The following is a 27223-nucleotide window of genomic DNA, read 5'->3' on the forward strand; positions in this document are numbered from 1 at the left end:
TGGAGTTACACCTTTTCCTATTTTCAAACAGTGTATTTTTCTCAAAGAAATGATTGCATGTTGTCATATTCTTCATGCTCCAGTAAAACTTTTATCAGACAATATAATCTATGTTTAACCATAAGGATAGAAAAAGTGATCTTTATTTTTACATTTGCTATATGGACATTTTCTTTTAATTGGCTAGGAAAAATTTGTTCTACATGGTCCATATATATCCAGAATACCCACATGTGAACATTTACTGCTAGAATGGAAAGAAGGTATGGAACTTAGTCTGGGACTGAATGTTCAGTGATCTTCTGACACCTGAAGGCACAGTGATTTACACTGACATACGTGCTATTTCTAGAGAGGGCATGACTATTTTGGAGAAAGCAGCTTTGGGCTGAGTGGCGAGTAGCTTTACCTACTCTAAAATAAGTTCTTAAGGTAATATATAACAGAAATCTATATACTAAATGACTTGAGAATTAAAATATTAAATAAAAAATCCTTTAGGGAAAGGGGGAGAGACTGTATCAAGGGTCTAGCACAGTTGATAACTAGAGTTGAGCATTAAATTAAATGCTAAGCCTCCTGCAACCAAGGCAAACAGGGAAGTAACTCATTTTTTCAGGAAATACAAGCTTTTTTCTACATTAATTTCTATGAGGTATCAATCACATAGTTTTTTTATTTCCTTACATAAAGCCCACTGAATAACTTGACAGGATCCTAACACTTGACAGGCGGTTTTTGCTAAAGTTACAAAACCAATTTTTGCTATTGAAAGTTAATAGTAAAATTTGTGGCATGGGGGTTAACTGTAACTCAGCTAAAGCTTTTTAAAGGTTTAAGTTTACAAATGCTTGGTGATATAACTAGATATATAGTAAAATTACTTAGAGAAAAAAGAAAAGTATAATTCATTCTCATATATATTCTAGGGATCATCTTTTGAGATGCCTTGAAAAAGCCCTATAAGGGTGTGCTTACATTTTGGAAGTGCTATGTGTTCCTTTTAGGGATTCACAATGTATATAAGTAGTTAATGGTGTGCTCAGAAATCCTATAACATAGAATATTATATGACTTTACGTACTACTAGCATTAATAAACTTCTTGATCTTGGGGGCCTCTCGTTTGAGCCAAGACTGTTAATATCCTGAGGAGTGCATTCAGGGAAACATTCTATTGGCTTGACTTACTCAGATGACAATGGTCTCAGCTGAGCATTTGATAGGGGCCAGTAGAATCAATTCAGAGTTGTTTTCTAACTTTTACTAAATCTATGTTATAGATTTTCTTGGAGGAAAAGTAGACCTTGTCAGAGAGCCTTAATTAAAGTCCAGAACCTAGAAACATATGCATCACCAGATGAACAACTGAAATGGGAATAGCAGACAAAGGTGTCTCATAGGTAAATTGAGGTGAAATGCTGTGAGATAAACTTATTGACCCAATGTTTGTGTTTGTATTTAAAACATAAGTCCCAGAGGCTGTGTTTTCTGTGTTTACTTGCCTAAAAGCACTATTGCTAACTGGGAACTAATGAAATGGGATATTTTATTTGAAGGTTGATTTTAAACTTGGATATAAAACATTTTAAAATACATTTAAAATACAATTTTAAAAATCTGGCTTTAAAAAGTGGATATTGGAAACTTTCAAGCATATGGAGTGTGTATGCATTGACTTAGTTGATACTTCTTAATGTAACAGAATATATTGTAGCTTTTGGCTTAAACCCAATTCAGCAAGGTTACTAGTGTGAATTGTGTTCATCTAATAAATAGTCATCTGGAATTTTAAAGTGACATAAATCTATACTTAGTTTTAGTTTACGATGTTCTTAATGTCTCATCACTCCAAATATTCATGCTTGCCAAAATTAGCAAGGACTGAATCTTGCTTGAAGGATTTAACTCACAACAAAACTTCCTGTTTATTCTAATATCTGTTAATTTTACCAGGATAATAAGTTTTGGGGACTGCAGGTTTGCTGTAGAGCTTCCATATATTTTTTCACCTCTCTGCAGTTAATTGTCAAACCAGTCTCAGTATTTTGTATTTCCCTGGTGTGTGTGCCCTTTACTCAGACCAGTCCACAGGTCATTAGGCAGGGGATAGAGGGTATACATCTGTGTGTGCCTTATATTGCTTAAGAATTTAGTCAGAAATTTATTGATGGAAGATTGATTTCTGGAGTATTATTTCAGTCATGGCATATTATCTAAGTTTTCCTGTTTGCTTAAAAATATGATTAAAGTATTTATATTTTTAATCTGTGACTTCATTTTTTCCCCAGGTGCGAGCCCCTATGGTTAATCCAACATTAGGTGTTCATGAAGCTGACCTTTTAAAGACATCGGGAACACTGATTAGTTTTATTTACCCAGCCCAAAATCCAGAGTTGCTAAATAAACTTTCCCAAAGAAAAACTACAGTTCTGGCAATGGACCAGGTTCCAAGAGTCACAATTGCTCAGGGATATGATGCGCTAAGCTCCATGGCCAATATTGCGGGGTAGGTTCTTTTCCATTTCAAATGAACAAAAGCACAATAGTGCTACAGAAACCTTCACACTGTAGCTCTTCTGTCTTACAGTGATTTTATTTGTAATTATTGTTGGAGATTACAGCCTTTTGAGAGTGCATTTAAATTATTTTTGACTCATTTTATTGTTTTACAGTAATTAGATAGGAAATGAACTCTATTATATATTCCTTTTTAATCTTAATGAGTAGAAGAGTAGTAATGTTTCCATCTACCAAAGCAAATAGCTGTCAGATTATTTGTATGAGGAACACACTGTATTTCATATGTGTGGGTACATGTATATATAAGGTTGAAGTTACTGTTTTTATAGGTCAAAAATGGTTGAATAGTGACAATTTCATGTGGTTAAATTAATATGCATATATTAGTGGATTTGCTGTCTTAATTAGGTTTTGCTTAGGTAAATTTATAAAATATTTAAAGAACAGGAAAAAGGTCTGGACTAGAGGAAGTTTCATCTGATGTCAAAACTCATATTGATAACTGAGGGCTATGTCTTCTACCTTTAAGGTCAAGATGGTAATAAGCTTCATTTGACCAATAGCACTAATACATTCTCTGTTGATTGCCTGGAGTACTATGTTGAGAAGGATTCTAAGGCCCATTCTGCTTGGAGGAATGTGGCTATGATTGAGTAATCATGCCTGCCATGGGTGAGGGACAGGAATAGCTACATGAATGCAGTGTACTGCTGACTTTGCCTTAAAGTGTGGGAACAATCTGGAAATGGGATAATGCTTACGAATCAACTTCTCTAAGAAACTAATTAAATTATATTTTAAACATGAAAACTATTAGTAGTTGACAATTTGCTAATATTAATGAGGCACAAAGAAAGTCTTTTTAAAAAAACAGTGCATAAAAAGACACTAACATGACTAACATGAATAAAGCCTTTTATAGCCTGACACATAAGCAGAAAGTTTTCTTAGGTTTTATATTTTAGCATAGGAAATATGTCATAGATTCTACTTTGTGTGTTAGCTGCACACTCTTAAATTTATTTAGCCTTAAGGGAGTTATATTATGCAATGTGTGACTTAAAATTTTATCTAGAAAATGTATACAGTTTTAAGAGTACTGTTGATTCTGAAATGCACATATGTGAAAGAATATCAAAATCAGTCGCTCTAGATCAAGTGGTTTTAGCTGTTGAATCTTTTGAGCAAATGAAATATTATGAGACAATATAAATAAATCCAATAAGAGCTGAGTAGCTTTGGGTACACTGAGTATGGCAGGATTGTGCAGAAACATTCCTACTCTCTATCTCATCCACTATGGCCCCAGATTTGTCTGAAGTTTAAACCTTCAGGGACCCAGGGATCACAATTTGAGGAATCACTCTTTTATGTCCTGAGCTGATATATGCAGAGAGCATAGCGTGAAAGGAATCATCTAGTATACATATCCATACAATGTATGATAAATCATTATCTGTCTCATTCATACACACAGCCATATTACAGTGAAGATGTGCTACTTCCACTTCATTACTGTTCATTCTGAACTTTTTTGCTGTCGTGAAGAAAATGTCCAATTTATTACTTTTTTCACTATCAATGTTTTCTTATACATTTCCTGTGTAATCAATCTCCTTTTATGATTTATTTTTCAGAATAGCAACTGAATCTTTTAGAGCATTAATTCCACAATTAATTTCTTACAGTGGCCTTTGAATCTTTGTCATATTTGCCCATTAAAAATTGCTGTCACTTGAATTCAGGAGAGCAGCAGATAATGTAATCTCTAAAGTATTGTTTTTTGCTCCAGTATGATTAACTTAATAATGGTGACTTTGTATGTTTTTGCATCAATTATTGTATCAAGTATTATTATGTAAAAATATGATCAGGGAGAAGATTTTCTTGTCACCTAGCAGGGGAGTTTTAATAGTTGCTTTATAATATTGAGCCAGTGTATATATTACCAAGTAAGAATGCAAAAGTGCCTTTTACATATAAAATGGTATGAAAATGAAATTAGTGTAGCATGTTAAAAATATCCTGTTAAAGAAAAGATGATGCATATTATTTGATTTATTAAATAGTTTGTTTCTTTGGCTAAAACACTTAATATTCACTGATCATTTTCTATGTGACAGGCTTTATGCAAAGTGTTTCACCTGTGTTATCTCATTTAGTCCTCACGACCCTAAAAGATAGATGCTTTTTGCCCTTACTTTATAGATGAGGAAACCAAGGTTTAGAAAATTTTAAAAATTTGCCCAAGGTCACAAAGGTAATCAGTCGAGAACTAGGACATGAACTAAGGTCAGTATGTCGGAAAATCCCATACTTTGAACCATTAGAGATCAAGGGAAGTGTTTCTTCTGTTCTCCGACGTTGAAATCTTATTATGTACAAGCCTATGGCTGACCTAATTTTTTTTTATTTTAAAGATTTTCCCCCCATTACCTAAGCACCTAGTCATCAAAGAATATTTGGACTATATAGTAAAGTAAGTGTGAAGGATGTATAATCCTAGCACCCAAAGAAAACCGTATTTTCCTATCTTTCTTTCATTACATTTTCTATTATGTTCTACAGTACTTGTTATGAAGAGGGTGGGTGCATGATGGATAAGAGAGTGCCTCTGTAGGCAGACTGTCTGTGTTAGACTTTTGGCTCTACCATTTACTAGCTGAGTGACCTTGGGCAAGTCTCTCAATCTGTACCTCAGTTTTCTCACCTATGGGATGAAGATAGTAATTGTACCTATCCATAGGCTTGTTGTGAAAATTAAAGGAGCAAGTGTATATACAACACTTAGAACTGTTTTTGACACATAGTACATACTGCATAAATATTAGCTATTATTCTTTGACAAAACTTCATTGATGACTTATGATGATATGTGAGTCTGAGATCTCTCCTTTTATGGAATTATTTATTTATTTATTTATTTATTTATTTTTAAAGTTATAAGGCTGTTGTCCTAGCAGCAAATCATTTTGGACGTTTTTTTACTGGTCAGATCACAGCTGCTGGAAAAGTTCCTCCAGCTAAGGTAGGTACAGCTTTTAATGTTTCTTTATAATATGCATTGACTAAAGGAAACGGTATGTATAGTCTTAAAATATAGTTATTTAAAAATTTTTATATGTTAACCTCACTGATGACTTTTTGGTGTGTATAAATATTTCATGAAACCTCAAAGCTTAATGTTTAAGATTGTTAGAAAAAAATGAACTTTGACTTTCTGAAAGTTCTAGTCTTTTCTGTTTGTTGACTTACTAATTTGAATTTTTAAAAGAACTTTGGATAACTTTTTCTCTGTAGCCTATATATTATTAATTTTTTAAAAAAACCTTCAAGATACCATTCAGAAGATTCTGGGTTTCTCAATTTTTGCAACATTTTGGCACATATACAAGGTATTTTTGGTTTCTTCACTTCTTGTCAATTTTTGGATCAAGAAGACAGGTAATGGGAGGTGGTGTAATCACGGTATTTGGCAGAGAGAAATGGTGCCAGTTTCTTTAATCCACACTGAAAGCAGAGGGGAACAGTTAATGATGAGAGGTGACGATGGCTTGCTGAAAGAATAGGAGGTCATATTGTGATCCTTCAATCCTATGTACACTCAGTAACAATGGAAACCCTGAGGCTAGGTGTCTTAGTCCATTTTGTGTTACTAAAAGAGAATACCTGAGACTGCGTAATTTATTTAAAAAAAGAGGTTTATTTGGCTCATAATTCTGGTAGCTGGAATTCAAGATTTGGCAGCTGCATCTGGTGAGGGCCTCAAGGCTGCTTCAACTCATGGTGGACAGTGTAAAGGGAGCAGGCGTGTGCAAAAAAGATCACATTGTAAGAGACGAGTCAAGAGAGAGAAACTGAGGGAGCCAGGCTCTTCTGTTAACCCCCAGAGTGAGAACTCAGCCCCCCACTCCCAGGGAGGGCATTAATCTGTTCATGAGAGATCCACTCCCATGACCCAAACACCTCCCACTAGGCCCCACCTCCCAATGTTGCCACATTTGGGATCAAATGTCAACATGAGTTTTCGTGGGAATAAAGCACATCCAAACCATAGCACTAGGTACAGGAAACTTGACTTTAAATGTGGTCATTTACCTACCTGTAGGTTACAGGTTTACTGGTGCTTCCTGCTGTTAAGTACTTTGTTATATAAGCCCAGAGTTCTCACACAAAATGGATCTCCTGGAAAAAAATTAAAACAAAAGCAAATAGCAGCTTTGAGAAATTATATTGTTTTGAAAAACAGGCCAGGTGAAAAAAATGGCAAGCGGTTTAAGTGGAGGCCAGAATACTTAGCAAGAAAGTGTGAGCAAACAACGCAGACGTGAGATGTAGAGTGATTAAATTTTGACTTCTTTCTCAGGATTCATACAAAAATGTCTGGCACGCATAGTGGCCGGAAGTTCAATGTTGTTCTTAAATTGACTGAATGCCTTGAAGCACAAGTCTACTACTAATTTTGGTTATATTCTTTCTAGATATATGTGGAAGTTGAGAGAAAAGCTGTGAATAAAAGATATTAAAAAGTGAAACAAAAGACAAGAGGCTTAAAGGAAAGAGAATCAGCCTTTAAAAGGTGGAAAAGTGACTATCTTTACTGAAAATTTAAATTGCAGCTTAAGGGACTTTGGTTACATGACAGAAATAGTTTTCTGAAATTGAAGGCACTGGTACAGCTCGTTAAGGTGGATTGCATAATACTGTCTTTTATTTGGATTTCCTTTAAACATGGAGGGTTCTTACCTGTCTAGAACAAGTTTGTTCAAGCCGCAGCCTGTGGGCCACATGTGGCCCAGGATGGTTTTGAATGCGGCCCAACACAAATTTGTTAACTTTCTTAAAACATTATGTGATTTTTGTTGCCATTTTATTTTTTTGGCTCATCAGCAATTGTTGGTGTTAGCTACTGTATTTTATATGTGGCCCAAGACAATTCTTCCTCCAGTGTGGCTCAGGAAAGCCAAAAGACTGGCCCCTGGCCTAGATTGAACGAAAATCAATCAGTTGAAGGCTTGTGATATGCAAGGCATTGTTCTAGGAGCTGGGGATATGGCGTGAACAAGACAAAATCCCTGCTGCATAAAACTTACACTCCAGTGGGGGTCATAGTGAGGAGACAAAAGATCAAAAAAATATCTGAGATAATTTTATTTTATTATTATTATTATTTTTGACTTGGTTTTTTTTTGGAGGCAGGGTCTCACTCTGCCTGGAGTTTTCACTCCAGGCTGATCTGGAACTCCTGAGCTCAAACAATCTTCCTGTCTTGGCCTCCCAAAATTTTGGGATTACAGGCATGAGCCACTGCACCTGGCCATGAGATAATTTCACACAGGAAAAAAAATGAACCGGATGATGTGACAGTAATGGGCACAGGCCACTTTAGTAGAGTGATGGGGAAGCTTCCTCTGACCTTTGAGGTGAGATTTGAAGCATAGAAGAAGGAAACAGGAGTTTAAGGATTCCAAGCATTTAGGATTCCAGTATTTAGGTTCTGGAAAAATAAAGAATACCATTGGTCTTGGAGTGCAGTGAACAAGATGAAGAGTGATCTGAGATCATGTTGGAAAGGAAGGTCTAGGCTGGATCATGTGGGTCCTGTCTTCTAGGTCATGTTATAGACTTTGGATTCTCCTGCAGGTGAGGGAAGTGTTTGGTTTAGGATTTAAAAAAATCATGTGGCTGTTCTCTGGGGGAATGGGTAGTAGGGTGAAGGCAAGATGTGTCAGCAATTGGTTGCACCTGGGAAGATGGCGGCACCAGAAATGTAGAGAAAGGTGAAGGATTTTATCTGGATTAGGGATGATCTTTGGGAGTTAAAACCAGTACTACTTGTTGATGAATTGGAAATGGAAATATGTGCAAAGGGAGGAGTTGATGAATTCCCCATTTTGGCTTAAACAATTGTGCATAGTTACTGCCTTTACTCAGATGGGGAAGGCCAGAGGAGGGGCAGTTATATGCGTGAACACGAACAATGTTCCTAAAGTTATTTCCTTTCTCCTGCCCTTTCCCATACTATTTAGTTTTTAAAAAAGTTTTTATTTCTTATTTTTTAATAGAGACAGGATCTCACTATGTTGCTCAGGCTGGTCTTGAACTCCAAAGCTCAAGGGATCCTCCTGTCTTGGCCTCCCAAAGTGCTGGGATCACAGGCCCGAGCCACCTGCCTGGCCCTGTACTATTTCTTGAGCATATGCCTACAGTGTAACAGTTAGCAGTAAGCGCTTCGGTTAGATTCCATTGTTTAATGTAACAACAGTCTGAGAAGGCACTTTGATTGCTGTATTGCAGATGATAAGCAGCTTGCCCAAGATCACCCAGAACTGGTTAGTAACAGAGTCCGGATTTTGACCTAAGCTCTCTGACTCTTATTCGCTGTGTCTTTTTCTTTACTCCATGCTTTAGAGAGAAAAAGCAAATTTCTATAGTAAGATCTGCTGCTTTTGTGCGATTCTGTGATTCTGTTTTTTTTAATTATTTATTTATTTTTTTTGTTATGTCTTGATTCAGGATAGCTTGGCCAAGTCCTGTGACTTTTACTTATTTTTATTTACTTTTTCTTTCTTTCTTTTTTTCTTTCTTTAAGTGGTGATGGAGCTTCTGTGTGGAAGAGGTTGGTGCTTTGGAGCCTAGAGCCTGCTTATTCCCTCTGGTCACTCTTTACCCCCTTTCCTATAGACTTACTCCTGTCCCCAAACACAGCACCAAACACCCCATTATCAAGATCAATTCACATGACCTCTGAGACACTGCCCAGAGCTCACTGGAGCACAGTCTGACTAGCCTAGTCTTTGTAAAGGCAGAAGGACATGTGGGCATGATGGGTGGGTGGCAATTTGTAAGCTTCACTGATTCGGTGGGTGGCATTTTTTTCTACAGGAACAAAGTGTTGCTTTCAATTGACTGTTTATGGGATACATAACAGGACTTTACTCTGGAAGGCCAGTTCCAGACTGGAGACAATGTTGTTCTTACTTTGTTTCTTAGAAGTTGGGGGTGGGGGGAGACTCTTGTTTCTGAGGAATTCTTTGGTTCTCTTGTTGCTGATCCTTGCATGATTAGGGACATTAGTTACATTGCTTCAGACTTATGGAGAGTTGCTCAAAATGGTTCAGAATTGTGGTTGCTTATCAGCTGTTCCTTTCAGAAGCATTTTGGCTCAAAATAGAGGTTGGGGTAGATGTTTCACCAGTGTTGTATCCATCTTTGAAATGTGTTTTGATGTTTGATGAACAAAGAAAAACCTTATCATTTGATAGAGTAAAGGTAGTTAGAATGCTACACTGGGAATTTTAGTGGAAGGAACTTTTAGACAGTGGAAAAGAATCTGTTAATCTTCAACATACGTAATGCTGATCATGCTTAGGTAGTTTTACACGGATATGCTGATTATTAGGCTATTTTTAGTGAATTGTTGTTGGCCTTTGCTAGCAGTTGTTTCTTTGATAAAATTTTAAGATCAGTGGTGGTTCAGTTAAAGAATAGTCTATGTACTCCATACAGTTACTAAGGGCTGATCATCATTATCACCATCAGCACCGCCATTTATTGATGCTAAACTTATACTAGGCACCAATAATTGTTTGCTGATGATTTTTCATTATTAGTTGATAATAAGCCTTAACACATAACTGGGTCTATCTTCTTTTCTAGATTCTGATAGTTGGTGGTGGTGTTGCTGGGCTTGCTTCTGCAGGAGCAGCAAAGTCGATGGGTGCAATTGTTCGAGGATTTGACACAAGGTGAGTGCTTTAATAGTGACTGATGTTAAGGTAAAAACATTTTGTTTCAGGGGCATATTATGCTTTCCTTAAAACTTATAAATTGAAGTAGCACATTGCAACTGGTCTATAAGCTCTTTCCATTTAAAAATGTTTCCACTTTTTAAAAGTTAATGCAAAGTGAAAATGTATTACTTTGACAACTCACAGCTCTGTTTTCTTGGGTGGATTGACAGTGGGACCAGAATTCTTTCTATCCTGAGTTTCTAACATGTTGCTTTACCTATTTCTGTTCAGAATGCTTTTAGGCACTAGTTAGGGCATGAACAAAGATGTTTGTGAATCTGAAGAAAGAGTAAAATAGCAGGCTGAGTTGGGGGCATGCCCTACCTTGAATGAAAAGAAGCAAATAAAGCTGACTGGCACTTCACTTGACGAGCAGCACATGAATTATTTATGCTGCGTTATTTATGCTTCCTGTGTTTTATGTTAAGATAGAGCTGCATATATTTTTCTGATAATTTTTGAGCCCCTGGGTGAAAGTACTTGATTATGTACGCTGTGTATTTCTTTAATGCAGACATATACACATTTTCCTAGATTGTCTTTAAAGAGAAGTTTGGTTAAAATTCTTCTTCATTTCAGAAGACACTAGACACTGGATTTTATTAAATGTCAGTTGAGTATAGTTAATATGTGTTTTAATAATTTTTGAGGTTGAAAAATGTAGTTATTTATTATCAGCTGAGGGTACTGGAGGAATAATACTACTGTTAATCTTGAATATAGAATGATCAAAAAAGAAAAAAAGTAACCATTCAAAGTTGGAAGAATGTGACTTTTCAGAGTAAAGAATGTTCCATAGAATATGGTTAATAGTCTTTATCTAGAGTTAAAGTGATGACTGATAAAAAGCTGTCCTGCTGAAATGAGAAAATAAGGCATTTCCAAAGTAACCAGGACACAAACCAAGGATAGCTAGAGTTAAGCATGCCATTGATCCTGTCATTTTATTTTTACTGTTTGTTGATGTGAAGTTTTCTCAAGACCTCCAAGCCCGTAGAAAGCAGGTTAACTTTTCATTGTAGTGGACAGTAGTATTAAAATAGAAATGTATGTATTTGACCTAAAGGTGATTTGAAACTTGGTGGTGGGTGAACTACTGAGAATTTAGTATATTGATGTCATTTTTTAGATTGTGTACAGAATCAACAGCTAGAATATGGCTGTTGCTTATATTAGAAAAATATAAAAACTCAATTTTTCTTTATAATTTATTAAGTTAGTTATACAGGTATTTCAAGTATACAATGAAGAAAGATGTGGCTGAAGTGATTTAATACTTTTCTAAGAATTATAGCTCATTAGTTACTCTAGTCACTATTTTGAGATGGGTTTGGTTTCATATTATAAATGTGAAATCCAAATGTATTGGAAAACATACTTGATTTTAAATTCTTGTTGGAAGATTGAGTGGTATGTATTTTCAGTTAAATATCCTAAAAACTTACAGACAGCTCATTGCCCAGTGATGTTTAAATGGTCTGATTTTTGAATTCTTTCAAACAATAACTAGGAGATACCCCTCTTAGCAATAGTGATTATCTTGCCTAATGCCTGTATCACAAAGTTTAAATATATAAAAACCTTGCTTTCTTTCCTGTCATAAAATAGTACATGATTATTCTTCCAATCCAGAAAAATATGAAAAAGCACAAGAACAGAAAATAAAATACCCTACAGTCTCACTGCCTAGAGATATTTTTTATGTGTTTCCTCATCTACACATTAATTAAAAATATAATTTTACTGTTCCATTTATCTTTTTTCAATTAACAGTAGATCATGAAGATCTTTCCTTACCTATACATGTTTTTAGTGGCTGCAGAAGATTCCATTGTATAGAAGTACAGCAATTTATTTAACTAGGCCTCATGTTTTGCTATATTTAAACAATACTCTGTAGGTCAATATACATGTACATGTACATACAGTAAGCCCTGTATCCATGTTCTATTATCTGTGGGTTCAACCAGATCAAAAATATTCAGAAAAAATGATTGTGTTTGTACTGAGCTAGTACCAATTTTGTTTTTCTTGTCATTATTCTCTAAACAATATGGTATAACAACTATTTACATAACATTTACATTTATTAGGCATTATAAATAATCTAGAGATGATTTAAACTATTTGGGAAGATGTATGTAGGCTACGTGCAAATACTACACTGTCTTTTATAAGGGGCTTGATCATCTGTGGATTTTGATATCTGAGGGGGATCATGGAACCAATTCCCCATGGATACTGAGGGATGACTTTATATCTGAGAACATACATTTATGGAGATATCTCATTATTTCCTTAGATAAATTCTAAGGAAATACTGGAGTCAAAAGATATACACATTTTAAATGCTAATATGTTATAATATTTTTAAATTATGAGATTATTTTATGGGCAAAGATATAACTACAAAGATTTAGAAATAGCTTATATTTCTAATGATGCATATTCATTATTGAAAAATACAGAGAAACATAAGGATGAAAGTGAAAATACCTTTTATAATTCTATCAGATATAATTTCTAGTGATATTTTGGTGTAATTTCTTATAGAAATTATATATATATAACTTTTGAACAAAATTTGGATTATTTTATATACATATGGGTGTGTGTATATATGTATATGTGTGTATATATATGTGTTTATATATAATATATATGTCTGTGTATACACACATATACACACATATATGTATGTGTGTATATATAACATAAATACAAATATAAAATTTTGAATTCATCTATTTCTTATTAATATTGGTAGACAATTCTGAAGCTTTTTAAAGAACTATATCCCTATGGCTGCCACAAATGGAACACCATCTCAGATTGGCTTAAACCATAAGAAAATGTATTATTTCTTCTAACTGAGAATCCAGGGGGATGACTTCCTTTTCACATTAGAGTGAGATGCTCCTCCGTGCTATCAAGGACCAGTTTCTGTCACTCCTCTCTGCTGTCCTTGGCTTTGGCTTCCTCCTAAGGCTGATTCCACTTGTGGTTGCAACTTTACCTCCAGGGGACAATCTGGGCTACCCGATTCCTTGCTCAAGCCAGCAGAGGGAGAAACTGTTGCTCACCCATGGACTGTATGTCCTACCCTTTATGCATACTCTTGAACATGATGGTTGCTAGGGATTTATTGGCCCCGATCACGGTTTCCCAAACTTCCCTGATGACAAGGATGAACTGCAGCTCTTGCTAAAAATAATATAGCATCTGGCCTGCTTGCTGGAGATTATAATTCAGTGGGTCTGGGAAGGGGCCTGGGAATTTGAATTTTTAACAAGTACCCTGAGTGATTATTGTCATTAGGGGGGTTTGAGATTTACGATAGTGGAATGGATATTGACGAGTTAATGCACGTCCACCACAGAGCTGAGGTCTTTGTTGGCTCTGGTTTTCCAACCATGAGACAGTACTTGGGTAGCATTTATTTATTTATTTAAAACTGAATTTATTTTTATATAATTTAAATGTGTTGGCTTTTCACATTTTACCCTTTACTACTATTTATAGGTTACTTTTTGCAAACACAATTTAATGAGGACTGGTTGGGGGGCAAAAAAAATCACTTTATTAGAATAATTTTACATATAAAGAGTTATTTTTGTGGGAAAGATCTCTAGTAAGAACAAATTCAGAATATTTACAAGTGAAAAACCTCATCATGAGTGATTTGAATGATATCAAATCGTGATGTGTATCAGGTATCACATCATCATCCACATCGGGGTCATAAGGAACACAATTGATTACTGGAGTTGGCAATCGTGAAATTGCTTTTGCAACTTAACTAAGTAGAAGTTGGAATTCTCAGTAGTTTTTTTCTTTCAGAAAAGAATATTCTCATAAATATGTTACTTGCCTTTAGAAAAAAATTGGAACAATTAAGTACAACATCAAAGGGACTGTTGACTTTTGAATATATAGTTTGTTGTTCTTAAAAAGGTATATGTAAATGATGATCTTGACTTCTTTATTAGGGCCTGAAATAACTACTCTTTCTACTTTAACAATCACCCTAGAGCTGCAGCTTTGGAACAGTTCAAGTCTCTTGGTGCTGAGCCCTTGGAGGTGGACTTGAAGGAATCTGGTGAGGGACAAGGAGGATATGCAAAAGAGATGTCCAAAGAGTTCATTGAAGCTGAAATGAAACTCTTTGCTCAACAATGCAAGGAGGTAGACATCCTTATCAGCACAGCACTTATTCCAGGTATGCCATTAAGTAAATGGTTATTTTAAAAGCACTTTTACTCTTTTTTTTTTTTTAAAGCAAGAGTGAATGATTGCTTAACATTTGAATTTAAGGAAGGATCTAGTACTTTCTATTATAAAAGTACTAGAAAATGAGAAAACATATGACAATATTCATAGTCATTAATAATTTTCTTCAACTATTTTTTCTGTGAAAAATGTTTTTTTTTGAGATAGAGTCTCGCTCCTGTCGCCCAGGCTGGAGTGCAGTGGCGCGGTCTCAGCTCACTGCAACCTCCGTCTCCTGGGTTCAAGCAATTCTCCTGCCTCAGCCTCCCAAGTAACTGGGATTACAGGCATCCGCCACCATGTCTGGTTAATTTTTGTGTTTTTAGTGGAGTCGGGGTTTTGCCATGTTGGCCAGGCTGGTCTCAAACTCCTGACCTCAGGTGATCCGCCCACCTTGGTCTCCCAAAGTGCTGGGATTACAGGCGTGAGCCAACGCGCCTAGCCCTTTTGTGAATTTTTATATAAGTTCATAGATTATACTGTGTGTACAATGTTTTTTTTTTCCTAAGAATAAAACACCATTTATTTAGAAAAAATTTTTATTACTATTATTTTCTCTGCAACTTAAAAATCTTCAATAGCTTTTGGGGAACAGGTGGTATTTAGTTGCATAGAAAAGTTCTTTAGTGGTGATTTCTGAGATTTTGGTGCACCTGTCACCTGAGCAGTGTACACTGTACACAATGTTTAGTCTTTTATCCCTCACCCCCACTCCCACTCTTAACCCCTGAGTCCCCAAAGCCCATTATATCATAGCTTAGCTTCCACTTTTAACAATGTTTAGTTTTTAATTCCTGAGTTACTTCACTTAGAATAATGGTCTCTAACTCCATCCAAGTTTCTGTGAATGCCATTATTTTGTTCCTTTTTATGGCTGAGTGGTATTCCATGGTGTGTGTGTATATATATGTATATGTATGTTTATCTACTCGTTGGTTGATGGGCATTTAGGCTAGTTTCATATTTTTGCAACCGCGAATTGTGCTGCTATAAACATGTGTATGCAATGTCTTTTCTATATAATGACTTCTTTTCCTCTGGGTAGATACCGAGTAGTGAGACTGCTGAATCAAATGGTAGTTCTACTTTAGTTCTTTAAAGAATCTCCATGCTGCTTTCCATAGTGGTTGTACTAGTTTACATTCCCACCAGCAGTGTAAAAGTGTTCCCTTTTCACTATATCCATGCCAACATCTGTTATTTTTTGATTTTTAAATTATGGCCATTCTTGCAGGAGTAAGGTGGTATCTCATTGTAGTTTTGATTTGCATTCCCATGATCATTAGTGATGTTGAGCATTTTTTCATATGTTCGTTGGCCATTGGTATATCTTCTTTTGAGAATTGTCTATTCATGTCCTTTGTCCACTTTTTGATGGGATTATTTATTTTTTTTTTGCTGATTTGTTTGAGTTCCTTGTAGATTTTGGATATTAGTCATTTGTCAGATGCATAGTTTGTGAAAATTTTCTCCCATCCTGGGTTGTCTGTTTACTCTGATTATTTCTTTTGCTGTGCAGAAGCTTTTTAGTTTAACTAAGTGCCATCTATTTTCTTGGTTTTTGTTACATTTGCTTTCTGGTTCTTGGTCATGAACTCTTTGCCCAAGCCAGTGTCTAGAAGAGTTTTTCTGATGTTATGTTCTAGAATTTTTATGGTTTCAGGTCTTAGATTTAAGTCTTTGATCCATTTTTGAGTTGATTTTTGTATAAGGTGAGGGATGAGGATCCAGCTTCATTCTTCTGTATGTGGCTTGCCAGTTATCCCAGCACCATTTCTTGATGTATGTACAATATTATATTCATAAGCAGGTTCCTCTGCTCAAACCCTTGATAAATTGATTGTTAATTTATTTACATTTTCTTTGTTAAGATACTACCTTCTCCTTGTAGGAAATTCAAACTGTAGTGATAAATAAGAAAAAAAAATACAGATCATTTGAAGTTCTACCAGAAAAATGACTGTCAGTAATATTTTGATAATATTTTTCTATATATGTGAGAGAGAGATAGGGGACTTTGTATGTATATGTATTTATGGAATTTTCAGTGTATATTTTTACTTATGGAAATGACCCTTTGTCAGTTTTAAATTATTTCCTTTGACATGTTTTCAGCCAAATTGTGAGCTTTTTGATGGTAGGAATTACTTTCTAGTGCCTTTACAAATCTCCTTCTAAAGAGTATTTTGTACTCAGTGCATGACTGATGTCAAACCAATAAGTGTTTATTAATCAGTAAGCAGTAGCTTGATCTAGCAAGATTTGGGAGTGAAGAAACTGTCCACTTTTTATAGTCTCACCTCTTCTCTTCACCTATCCTTTCCTTTTGTTATTGAATAATGAATACCATACTGACTCTAATTTTTTCCTTTCTGAAAGAAAGTGGGTCATATAATGAGAGCTTAAAGGGTTCTTGGTTGCTTATGTTAGATCCTAGTGAAGGAGCCTCACTTTCTCTGAGGTACTGTGGAGAATTAGAATTTGCTTTGTCATGAGGCTATGAAAGAGGAGAAACTCTTCTCCAGTAGCTTCCCCCACAACAAAAAACCTGGCTAATATAAACCCAAGGACAAAGAATTGATTGGCATCAGATCTGTGAGCTTGTTGGGGAAAACAAGCCTCCCAAGTGTGTTTTTCTTTCTGTCCTCTGTTAACCCAGGTGATAGGTGAGCTGGTCTCTCCAGATAACCTCATCCCCCCAGAGCGGCTAGATGAAGCAGACAGGTAGGAGGCTGATATGGGGATCTCGGCAGGACTCAGGCAGTGGGAGCATCTGTAAGTGTAGGAATGAGGCCTGTGGTTGGTTTCTGGAGGTGCATGCAGATCAGACAAACCCCGGACCCAGGATAGTGTTTGTGAAATCTGTCAGTGAAGACATAACTCATGCACAAGCAGTGTCAGGAGAGCACTTCAGGATTCATCCTTTCCTTGTGTGGCAGTGGCTCCTGCCTCAGCTGTTTCACAGGTGGTTCTGAGGAAGGAATGGGGTGACATATGCTGCAGCCACCATCTGACCTCTGAGAGGCAGCTGCGCATTAGGGGGGAAGTTATGAGAGGATTAGATGTAACAAGTGGCCAGTAGAGGGTGCTAAAACATTTACTCATGGAGTAAGCCATGTGGCTAGGAAGCTAGTTTTATTTAGTCAACTCATACTCTAAAGAGCTAGAGATAATTTTTTTTTTATTATACTTTAAGTTTTAGGGTACATGTGCACAATGTGCAGGTTAGTTACATATGTATACATGTGCCATGCTGGTGTGCTGCACCCATTAACTCATCATTTAGCATTAGGTATATCTCCTAATGCTATCCTTCCCCACTCCCCCCACCCCACAACAGTCCCCAGAGTGTGATGTTCCCCTTCCTGTGTCCATGTGTTCTCATTGTTCAATTCCTATCTATGAGTGAGAACATGTGGTGTTTGGTTTTTTGTCCTTGTGATAGTTTACTGAGAATGATGATTTCCAATTTCATCCATGTCCCTACAAAGGACATGAACTCATCATTTTTTATGGCTGCATAGTATTCCATGGTGTATATGTGCCACATTTTCTTAATCCAGTCTATCATTGTTGGACATTTGGGTTGGTTGCAAGTCTTTGCTATTGTGAATAGTGCCGCAATAAACATGCGTGTGCATGTGTCTTTATAGCAGCATGATTTATAGTCCTTTGGGTATATACCCAGTAATGGGATGGCTGGGTCAAATGGTATTTCTAGTTCTAGATTGAGCTAGGGATAATTTGAATAGAGTATATAGATTTATTATTGATTACAGAGCTAGATGTCAGTGATAGTACTCAAGGTTTATTTTATAAACACATACTGACTTTCAGGGCCTTCCCCTCTCCCCATAATATTTTATTTTTTATAAGTAGCTTATAGTTAGTGTACTTTAGTAAAAGGTCAGACTGTATGACAATCTTGAAGACTAGTTGAAGAAGTTTTATTAATCTGTTCCACTAAGCCTTTCTTGTTTTCTGAAGCCACGATCTTCACATTAAACTTGCAGAAAGTCCTTGATCAGTACCTCAGCCCAGAGCTCACCCTCAAAAGGCTGACTGAAAAGGGCCTTTACTTTCTTTTGAAAAAAAAAAAATGAAGAAAGAAAAAAGTGAATTAGAATATTATATGGAAAAAGGTGATTTTTCTAAAGATCTTTCCTATCTCTGGGGCACTGAAAACGGAAAGCATGAGCATTTAACAAAAATGACTGAAAGAATACATGAAGGTACAAATGCCCTTTGGAAAACAATGTCCTTGGCATTCTACCTTTACTGGTTTATGTCCTGAGCCTTTGCCTAGGTCCCCTGATGGTGTATCTGACTCTTGAATGACCCTCAGAGCAGAAATTGTTCTGAAGTTTTCCTTGAGTGGATTCAAAGGGGATTAAGTCAAATGTCAGAAATTCTCTAAGCTAAGATTTACAGACTGAGATCCCTGGAAGGCTGGACTGAAGGCCTGGTGTGGATAAGAATGTTGAGAGGTAGACACAGGTAAGTAACTAGTTTCAGGGAGCAACTTTACGGAGCTAGTAAATTTTTATTGTCCTAGGTATACGTCACTTGGTGGTCTTGAAAAAACAATGAACTTGTACTTACGTAGTTTGTATGTGGAATGAGATAGTTCTGTAGCTAGCTAGTGGTTATGCTGCCTGACATCTTATACTGTCATCTCACCCCCCTATTGGGTTGAGTGATGGGTTAAAGGTGAGAATTTCACTTAATGCAGGTAACTTGAGGGTGGGGCCAAGCTGACAGCCCCACTTTGTGGTGCTGTGCTCACAAAGGAAAGCTCTCTACTTTCCTGTCCAGCTCGTTGACCTTTGGGGCTACCATTAAAAAGTACGGCAACCCTGCTCTCTGGTAATGTTCAGGCTGTGCACATAATCTTTTCTGCTAAGCCTTTTGGGACACAAGATTTTTTAGCATCCCTAGTGATCTGAAACCCTTTTAGAGAGACTTGTCATAGACATAGAATAGTTAATCAGGAAGGGACTGACTCAGGTTGAAAATCTGATAAGTATGTTGGGGAGGGGAGTATGGTATGGGGTGAGAAGGAATCATGGTGATTTTGCACTGACTGTCTTGGGCAAATTTCACCTAAGTTCCAATGAGAATGAAGAGAACTATGTAGCACATGCTAAGTTTAACCTGACAGAAACCAACTTTTCCATTTGAAATCTTTCTGATGACCACTTAATTAAAAATCCATGAGCATCTTAAAGTCCTATACCTTCCCAGCTCTCCCCTTTCCCACCTCAGGTCTAGTCCTTATTAATTTAGGGGAACCATAGCTATTTTAAGGCCTGGGTTTTTGTTTAGCAATGATGACAGTAGCTTGGGCGACTTGGGTTGCCAGCATCATTAGATGAAGCAAGCCATCTAAATTGAACAGAGTTGGATCATAGTCTCCCACTCCCCAATTACCTGTGGTATAAAGTTTGCATTCCTTGGAGGTATTTCTTGGCTTTCATTATCTGGTCCTGATTTAGCTTTTGGGTCTGGTGTTAAATTAATATCTTATTCTCTGGGCCTGATTTCAGCCATGTTGACTGCTATTATCTCCTCAAATGGGCCAAGATACTTTTTTGCCTTTGCACATATTGCTCCTTCTCTTTGGAATGCTATCCTTGCCCTTACCTGCTTTTTGAAATCCTACTCAACTCAATTACTACATCCTCCATAGTTTCTATTGCCTCCTGCTCAGCAGTAGTGTTCTTTTTTCTTTTTTCTGCACTCAAAGCACTTTGCTTGTTCTTCCTATTACAGCAGTGTTTAGTCCCATCATTCCTCAGTTATCTTGTCTCCCAGTGAGTGCAGCAGGAGTCTTTGATTTATGCCAGCGCTTGGCATAGTGGTTTGTACACAATGGTGGCTTAGCAAATGTTGCTGAACTAATAATTCTGGATACCTTCCTTAGGTCTTGGTTGGTACAGTTCCTTTCATTTTTTTCAGTGCTATCCCCAAATTCTGATAGAACACTCTGTTGGTTCACTTTTGGATAGAAACATTGCAGAGGCTAATTTAAGCCTGGGAACTTAACTTTCTTAAATTATTCAAAACTGGAACACATGCCCAGTCTGCAGTTTGAGGTGGTTGGCTAGCTAGACCTCTCAGGAGATAGAATTAGGAAGTAGTGGAAGGGCTATTTGGGAATTAGAAAGTGTCATGTCAGAGAGGAAGGAACATATTCATTGCTCGATTGTAAATTAAAATACCTTACACCATATGTACTTGTGTCTCTTTTTAGGCACAATCCAGATTAGGGTGGCCATACTTTTTGTTTTTATCTATACTTGTTAGGATCTGTAAAATACACCCCTCAAAGGATGTGGACTTCTGTGGTAATTTTCCAGGTCTCTGGAGAATTGGGTGGGAGGTGTTTTCCTCCAATATACAAGTTCCTTACATGTATGAACCTGAGATGTTGCTTTGTTCTCCATCTGTCTTGTTGAATTTATCTTTCATATGGAGTGGAAATATAGCGCAAAAGAATGACTTTCCATGGTAATTGTTGAAACCTGTGCTTTCGGGCAAGAGAGTAGTTGATACAAAAATAACTGATACTCTCTAGTTGTGTAATTCCACAAAGAAATATTGTTTTTGATGACTAAAGTTTTTCCCAAAAGTAGGGATTTATTATTCATTTTCTTATTCTGTATGCATTATGATCATAAAGGACAAAACTATATGCTATAGATCAGTTATTCCCAAATCTTTTGGAATTATATTACTTTTTTTGTTATCTGATTCATATTCTGTAATTCCTTCCCTTCAATGTATTTTGTGATTATATAGACTTTTATAATATTGTTATATAAAGTTTCATTTGTTTTGAGGATATTGAAGACATTTTGAAGAACAGAGAGAAACTTAAGTGTTGCAACATCAAGGGTTGGTAACCACAGGCTGTCTACACACCTCTTCGTAGCTTTCAATGCAGATAAAGCAACTTGTCCTCAAGTGGAAGATGCCAAAACTGTGATGTTTTCCATTGCTATTTATCAGTCTTGTTCTTAGGGTGTATTTGAGCACACTTTGTGAGTGACTGGGCCAGATTTAACAAATGTTCTATTAGGAAAATTTATGTCATCGTTATACTTTGGTTTGGTTTGGTATTTCTCCAAAAGCATGTTGTAACATTTGTATGCATTATGCTTCCTTCCTGGCTTTCCCTGGGTTGTAAAGGATTGGGAGACTGAGGCTGTCTTTGGCAAAGCAGCACAAATAGCGTTACTGCTAATGTACTAGTACTTCCCTACCATATGCATTGCTGTATCTCCTTCCTTCCATTTTCCCTATAGTTTCTTGTGCTTCAGTATTAGTTAGGGTGGTCTAGCCCTAAATCTATGAGTTTTGCTATAACAGATCAATCCAACAATGCATAATGGCTCTGATGTTACAGAAATTTACATCTTGCTTAGTAATAGGTAGGTTCACATATTGGTGGGCAGCTCTTTTTCATATGGTCATTTGGGATTCGGGTTAAGACAGTGTTGCCATCATCATTATCAGGCTATGAAGGTTGCTCTGAGACTGTCTCTATTTAAGCCAGCCAGAGGGAAAGTGGGATGGAGGAGTGTGCATGGAAGGCCAGGAAGTGGTACACATCACTCTTGCTTTGCATTCTTTTGCTAAGACTTAGTCATGTGGCCAAACTTAACTGTGAAGGAAGCTGGGAATTGTCTAGCTCTGTGCCCAGGAATAAGAGAACATTGTATTAGTGTGCTAGGGCTGCCATAACAAAATACCACAGACCTAGTGGCTTAACCAACAGAAATTTATTTTCCCAGAGTTCTGGAGGATAGATGTATAAGGTCAATGTGTCTGTGGGGTTAGTTTCTTCTGAGCTTCTCTCCTTGGCTTGTGGATGGCTGCCCTCTTGCTGTGTCCTCACATGGTCTTTCCTCTGTGTGTGTGCATTCCTGGTTTCTCTTTTTATGCTTCAATTTCCTCTCCTTTTAAGGACACCAGTCAGATTGTCCTAGGGCCCACCCTAATAGACTCATTTTAACGTAATCACCTCTTTAAAGGCCCTGTCTCTAAATACAGCCATATTCTGAGGCACTGGGGATTAGGGCGTCAACATAGGAATTTTGCAGTGGCCGCAATTCAGCCCATAACAAATGTAGATTTTTGTGCACAGCTAACAGCCTCTTTCATCTTCCCTCCTTTGTAATTTTATGTGTTAATGTTTAATCTGTTCATTGGAAAACAGAGGAAGAGTCATATATTTAGAGCCAGAGAGAGTAGATTAAAATTCTGGTTCCACTACTTAACAGCTGATTTGTCTCTCTGAATATCAGATTCCTTATCTCTGAAATGTGGATAAAAATTTCTACCTTGCAAAGTTGTTTTGAGGAATGAAGAAAAAACCCAGTGCAGGGCTCGGCATAGAGAGCATTATTGTAATTCTTTCTTCCATTGGCGATGCCTCGTCTTCTGGATGGTACTCAGGACACAAATCTTACTGACTTTTGCAATAAAAGTCCAGACATTCTCAAGGATTATGTGGACCATTGAAGATGGTGCCTCATGAATCCACCCATGAAGTTACATAACCAGTATTTATTAGATGGCAATGTGGCATGGGTTTCCCTGGGGAGAAACATGACTTAATTGTTTTTGATATGAATTTGCTGAAGATATCCATTTTATTAAGGCTGTTTTCCCAGTTAACCTCATTCTGACCTAAGTTGAAAGACATGAGAAAGAAAATAAGCAGTACTGTTTCTATTTTTTTAAAACACTTTTAAATTCTTTTGTAGTAACAAAATAATAACATCAGAATGTGTAATACAATTTTATTGCTTCAATTTTTAAAGGATTTTGGTAGCTAATGTACATCTATACATATGTTGGAGAGAATTCAAAGAATGCTATAGTTTCTATGAGAATATATATTTCCTTATTTGTGCTACCATTTAAGTTTGGAGAATTCCTGTAGCCTGTGAAACCATGGTAAAATCTTGACTAATTTTGCTTTTTATTTATACAGAATTTTGCAGCTATGAGAGGTAAATTATTAAGTTAATCCTTTCAAAATTTTTATAAACATGTTCTTAAATTATGAGGTAAAAGCTTGTTTTTAGGTTTCTTCTTTAAATAGATCTTTAGGGATTTTTTCTAATTTTCTAAAATATGCTGCTGACTAATCATATTTCAGAAGTATTACATTTAGAAATATCTCAAGGGGTCCAGTTTGTAAAAGCCAACTATTTGCCAGCCTGACTTTCTGTCTGGTTCCTTATACAAATAATTATGCAGACAAAGTTTTCCTGTGGTTCCAGAGATAAAGCTCACATATAAAGTACTCTGCTTGACTATTTAAGCTTGGGCCAGAATCTCTTTAGGCTCATGAACACAGCTTTCATATCTATGATAAACAGAGTAGAGGGGTTGCTCTATGTACTATGGAGCCGGCCAAATCAGAGACTGATTAGATAATGGATCAGTGGATTAGATGTTCAGCACTTTCTTGCCATATTCTATATTTTACATAATCTATTATTTCTTATTCTCATATGCATACATATATGTATAAAAACCCTTTTGTTATCATTGGTAACATTTTAAAAGCTTAAGACTCAGTACTTTAACCCCATCAGTGATTTTGAAATGCTAAAAGAGATTTTGTTATGGATCCGTTAGGATGCCTTTAGCTGCCAGAAACAGAAATTCTAATACAACCTGCCTTAAGGTAGGTGATTTCTTGGGTTCTGTTAACAGAACGAAGTCCAGTTATAGCTGTGGATAGGTGTGGGCTGGGACACTCTGACTGTGCTCCTTCATGCTTTCCTCTCTGAGTTGGCTTCATCCTCAGTGCTGCGCAGAAGGCAGCAACAATTTCAGGCTCCAGTGTGTACAACACAATATCTAGAGGAGGTAGTCCGGTGCTGACGGCACCCTCTTGAAGAGCAAAAAGAAGGAAACTTCTTTTTCAGAAATCCTTAGCAAATTTTCCCTCATTTATATTAACCTTGATTGATTTATGACCATTTCTGAACCAATCCTTGTAGGTAGGGCAATGATATGCACCTGGGCTTACACCTGGATTTCTGAACCAGTCACTAATAAGGTGATAAGATTACCCTTAGGCCTTCCAGGCCTGCCTCTGGAGTGGTGATATGATTTGGTCGTGCTTCCACCCAAATCTCATCTTGAATTGTTGTTCCCATAATCCCCACGTATCACAGGAAGGGCCAGGTGGAGAGAATTGAACCAAGGGGACAGTTTCGCCCATCCTGTTCTCGTGATAGCGAGCTAGTTCTCATGAGATCTGATGGTTTTATAAGGAGCTTTCCGCTTTACTGGGCACTCATTTCTTTCCCCTTCTGCCATGTGAAGAAGAACATGTTTGCTTCCCTTTCTGCCATGATTGTAAGTTTCCTGAAGTCTCCCCAGCCTACAGAACTGTGAGTCAATTAAACCCCTTTCATTTATAAATTACCCAGTCTCGGCCAGCAATTTATAGCAGCGTGAGATCAGACTAATACAAGTGGTTTCTGAGGTCATGTCTCCCTGAAGCTTGTGGACTGGGTGGAAAAATGAAAATCAGCATAGTGATAAAAGGAGAAAATGGATACTGAGTAGATACTAACAATACTCAGTGCAACATTGTGTTGTTATAATGAAGCTTCTTACAGTGTAAATGATAAAGTTCAGCCTATCTTTCTTTACCTCCTCTATTTTACATTTAGTCAATATAGAGACTACATTACATTAAAAACTGTCCTTGTCTGCCTAGTTCTTGTTCATGAGAAATCTATTTTGGTTTGGATTAATAGATTCTATAATTCATATTATTTATTTGCTACTGTGGAGCTAGATATCTCATGTTCTTGTTAAAGCAGAAAGTTTTTTTTTTTTTTTTTTTTTAAGACACTCTGATGCCTTACAGGCCAGGAAGTTAGGAATTTCTCCATCTGATTACATGCTGTTGAATAATTCCAGTAAATGATGCTGAATGCTCCTTGGAATCATTATAAAATTTTGTGGTAAACCCATTTCATCTTCATGTCTTGTTATTTTTAATATTTTTAGTGGTTTCTTCTTAATTAATTAATTAATTTTTTCTTTTTGGTATGATTAAAGTGTGAGGGCTTGGTTCTTTTCCCATTAAGATAGAATCTGGGAATTTATTGATTTCAGATGATCATGTTAGGCCTGATTCATTCAAAAAGATATAATATATTACAGAATTTTCTGGCAAGTCTTTAGTCTTTGGTAAGACTAAAAGTCACACATTTAGCTGTGTGACTTTTTTTTGAATTTAGTGCTGTAAAGAAGGCAATGATATGTTCTTTTGCTACATAGCGATGAGTTGTTAAAGCTGTTTTTAGAAATTAGTAATTTGTTCTCTAGTCACAGATGAGAAAAAGCAAAAAACAAAGCAGAAGTTAGTTTTCATAGCAGCTCCTTATTTTAATACTTTTAAAATTGCATCTTAGTATTCATTTATTGAGAAAATACATGGTTGAGAAAAGGTACTATGAATTCAATAACATTTAAAAATGAATTTATGTGAATCACAGCCATATGTGCATATATCAATAAATAGTACACATGCATGAGGCAGTTTTTCAGTCTACAGTCAATTCATGGTGCACATGGAGATTCAAGGATGCCTTACACTAACCTGTGGTACCCTTATTCACTCTAAATAACTGCCAACCAATTGGGAAACTATAATTCAAATTTTTACATGAGTGCTTTAAATATCCAACTCTTCTAGTAATAAAATTGTTGAACAACCTTTGAATGCAGCCACTTTTAGTTGTAAAATATTAGACTCTAGAGCCTAAGTAAAATTTTTCTTCCTCCATCCACCCTGCACATGGGAGGCACTAAGTAAGTATTAATTATGTCAATGAATGAATGAATATGTGAATGATGACTGTAAGAGCTTGACGTCCTACAGTTTTCTTGGCAAAAGTGTGGAAATAAGTCCCTCTGAGAGGGAACTGAGTAACCCTTCCAGGGGAACTTAATGTGCACGAACGAGAAGGGATCAAGAAATATTTCATAAAGTTGGATATCATGCCAAATCCTTCACCCACAGTTGGTATTGTGTCAGAAAATATTTCTTAAAATTTTCTCTCCTTGTTAATTTTATTCTGTCACAGTGATTGATTTTTTTTTAAGTGGGCTGGTTTAGGAAATATAATTATCTTTTTGTGTATCTCATCTTTTGCAGATAAATGATAAAATTAATGGAAAAGTTAAAGCCCAATTGGGCTTTAAAAATGCCTCTCATCTGCCTTCTTTTATTAATTTTCCTGTTTCTTTTGCAGTTATATCTAAAAATACCTGATGTGCTTATTATTATTTTCTTTTTTATAAGCCTTTGTCAGAATGATGTACTTATTTTGTCTTTTATATCTAGGTCTTTCACCAAGCTGTCTCTGGGGTGTAGAGGGCATCTCTTTATATTTGAAGAATTTTTAAACATTGGATATATTCATTTCCATGTTATACATGTAGAAAATCTGGACACATCTTCCTGTTTGTATTCCATGTTTAGTTATGCCCATGTCTCCCTTTATTGTGTTTTGGTACACTCCTTGAAAGACTGCCCTAACTGCATAGCTTCATTTGTTGTAGAAGGGAGGGCAGGTGACTTTGAGTCAGGCTTTT

General features: G+C 36.4%; 1 protein-coding gene across 7 annotated transcripts in view; it reads left to right on the forward strand.

The window, feature by feature from the left end:
* NNT (nicotinamide nucleotide transhydrogenase) overlaps window positions 1–27223 on the forward strand; it is a 101346-nt gene that overhangs the window by 10338 nt on the left and 63785 nt on the right. For 6 of the 7 annotated variants that reach the window (XM_024246779.3, XM_009240678.4, XM_009240677.4 and 3 more), the window contains 4 exon segments: window positions 2291–2508; window positions 5463–5550; window positions 10182–10270; window positions 14347–14534. In XM_024246779.3, the coding sequence (XP_024102547.1) occupies window positions 2291–2508; window positions 5463–5550; window positions 10182–10270; window positions 14347–14534 (583 nt within the window). 7 annotated transcript variants of the gene reach the window in all.

Source organism: Pongo abelii, chromosome 4 (genome assembly GCF_028885655.2).
Source record: "Pongo abelii isolate AG06213 chromosome 4, NHGRI_mPonAbe1-v2.0_pri, whole genome shotgun sequence".
Lineage (NCBI taxonomy): Eukaryota > Metazoa > Chordata > Mammalia > Primates > Hominidae > Pongo > Pongo abelii.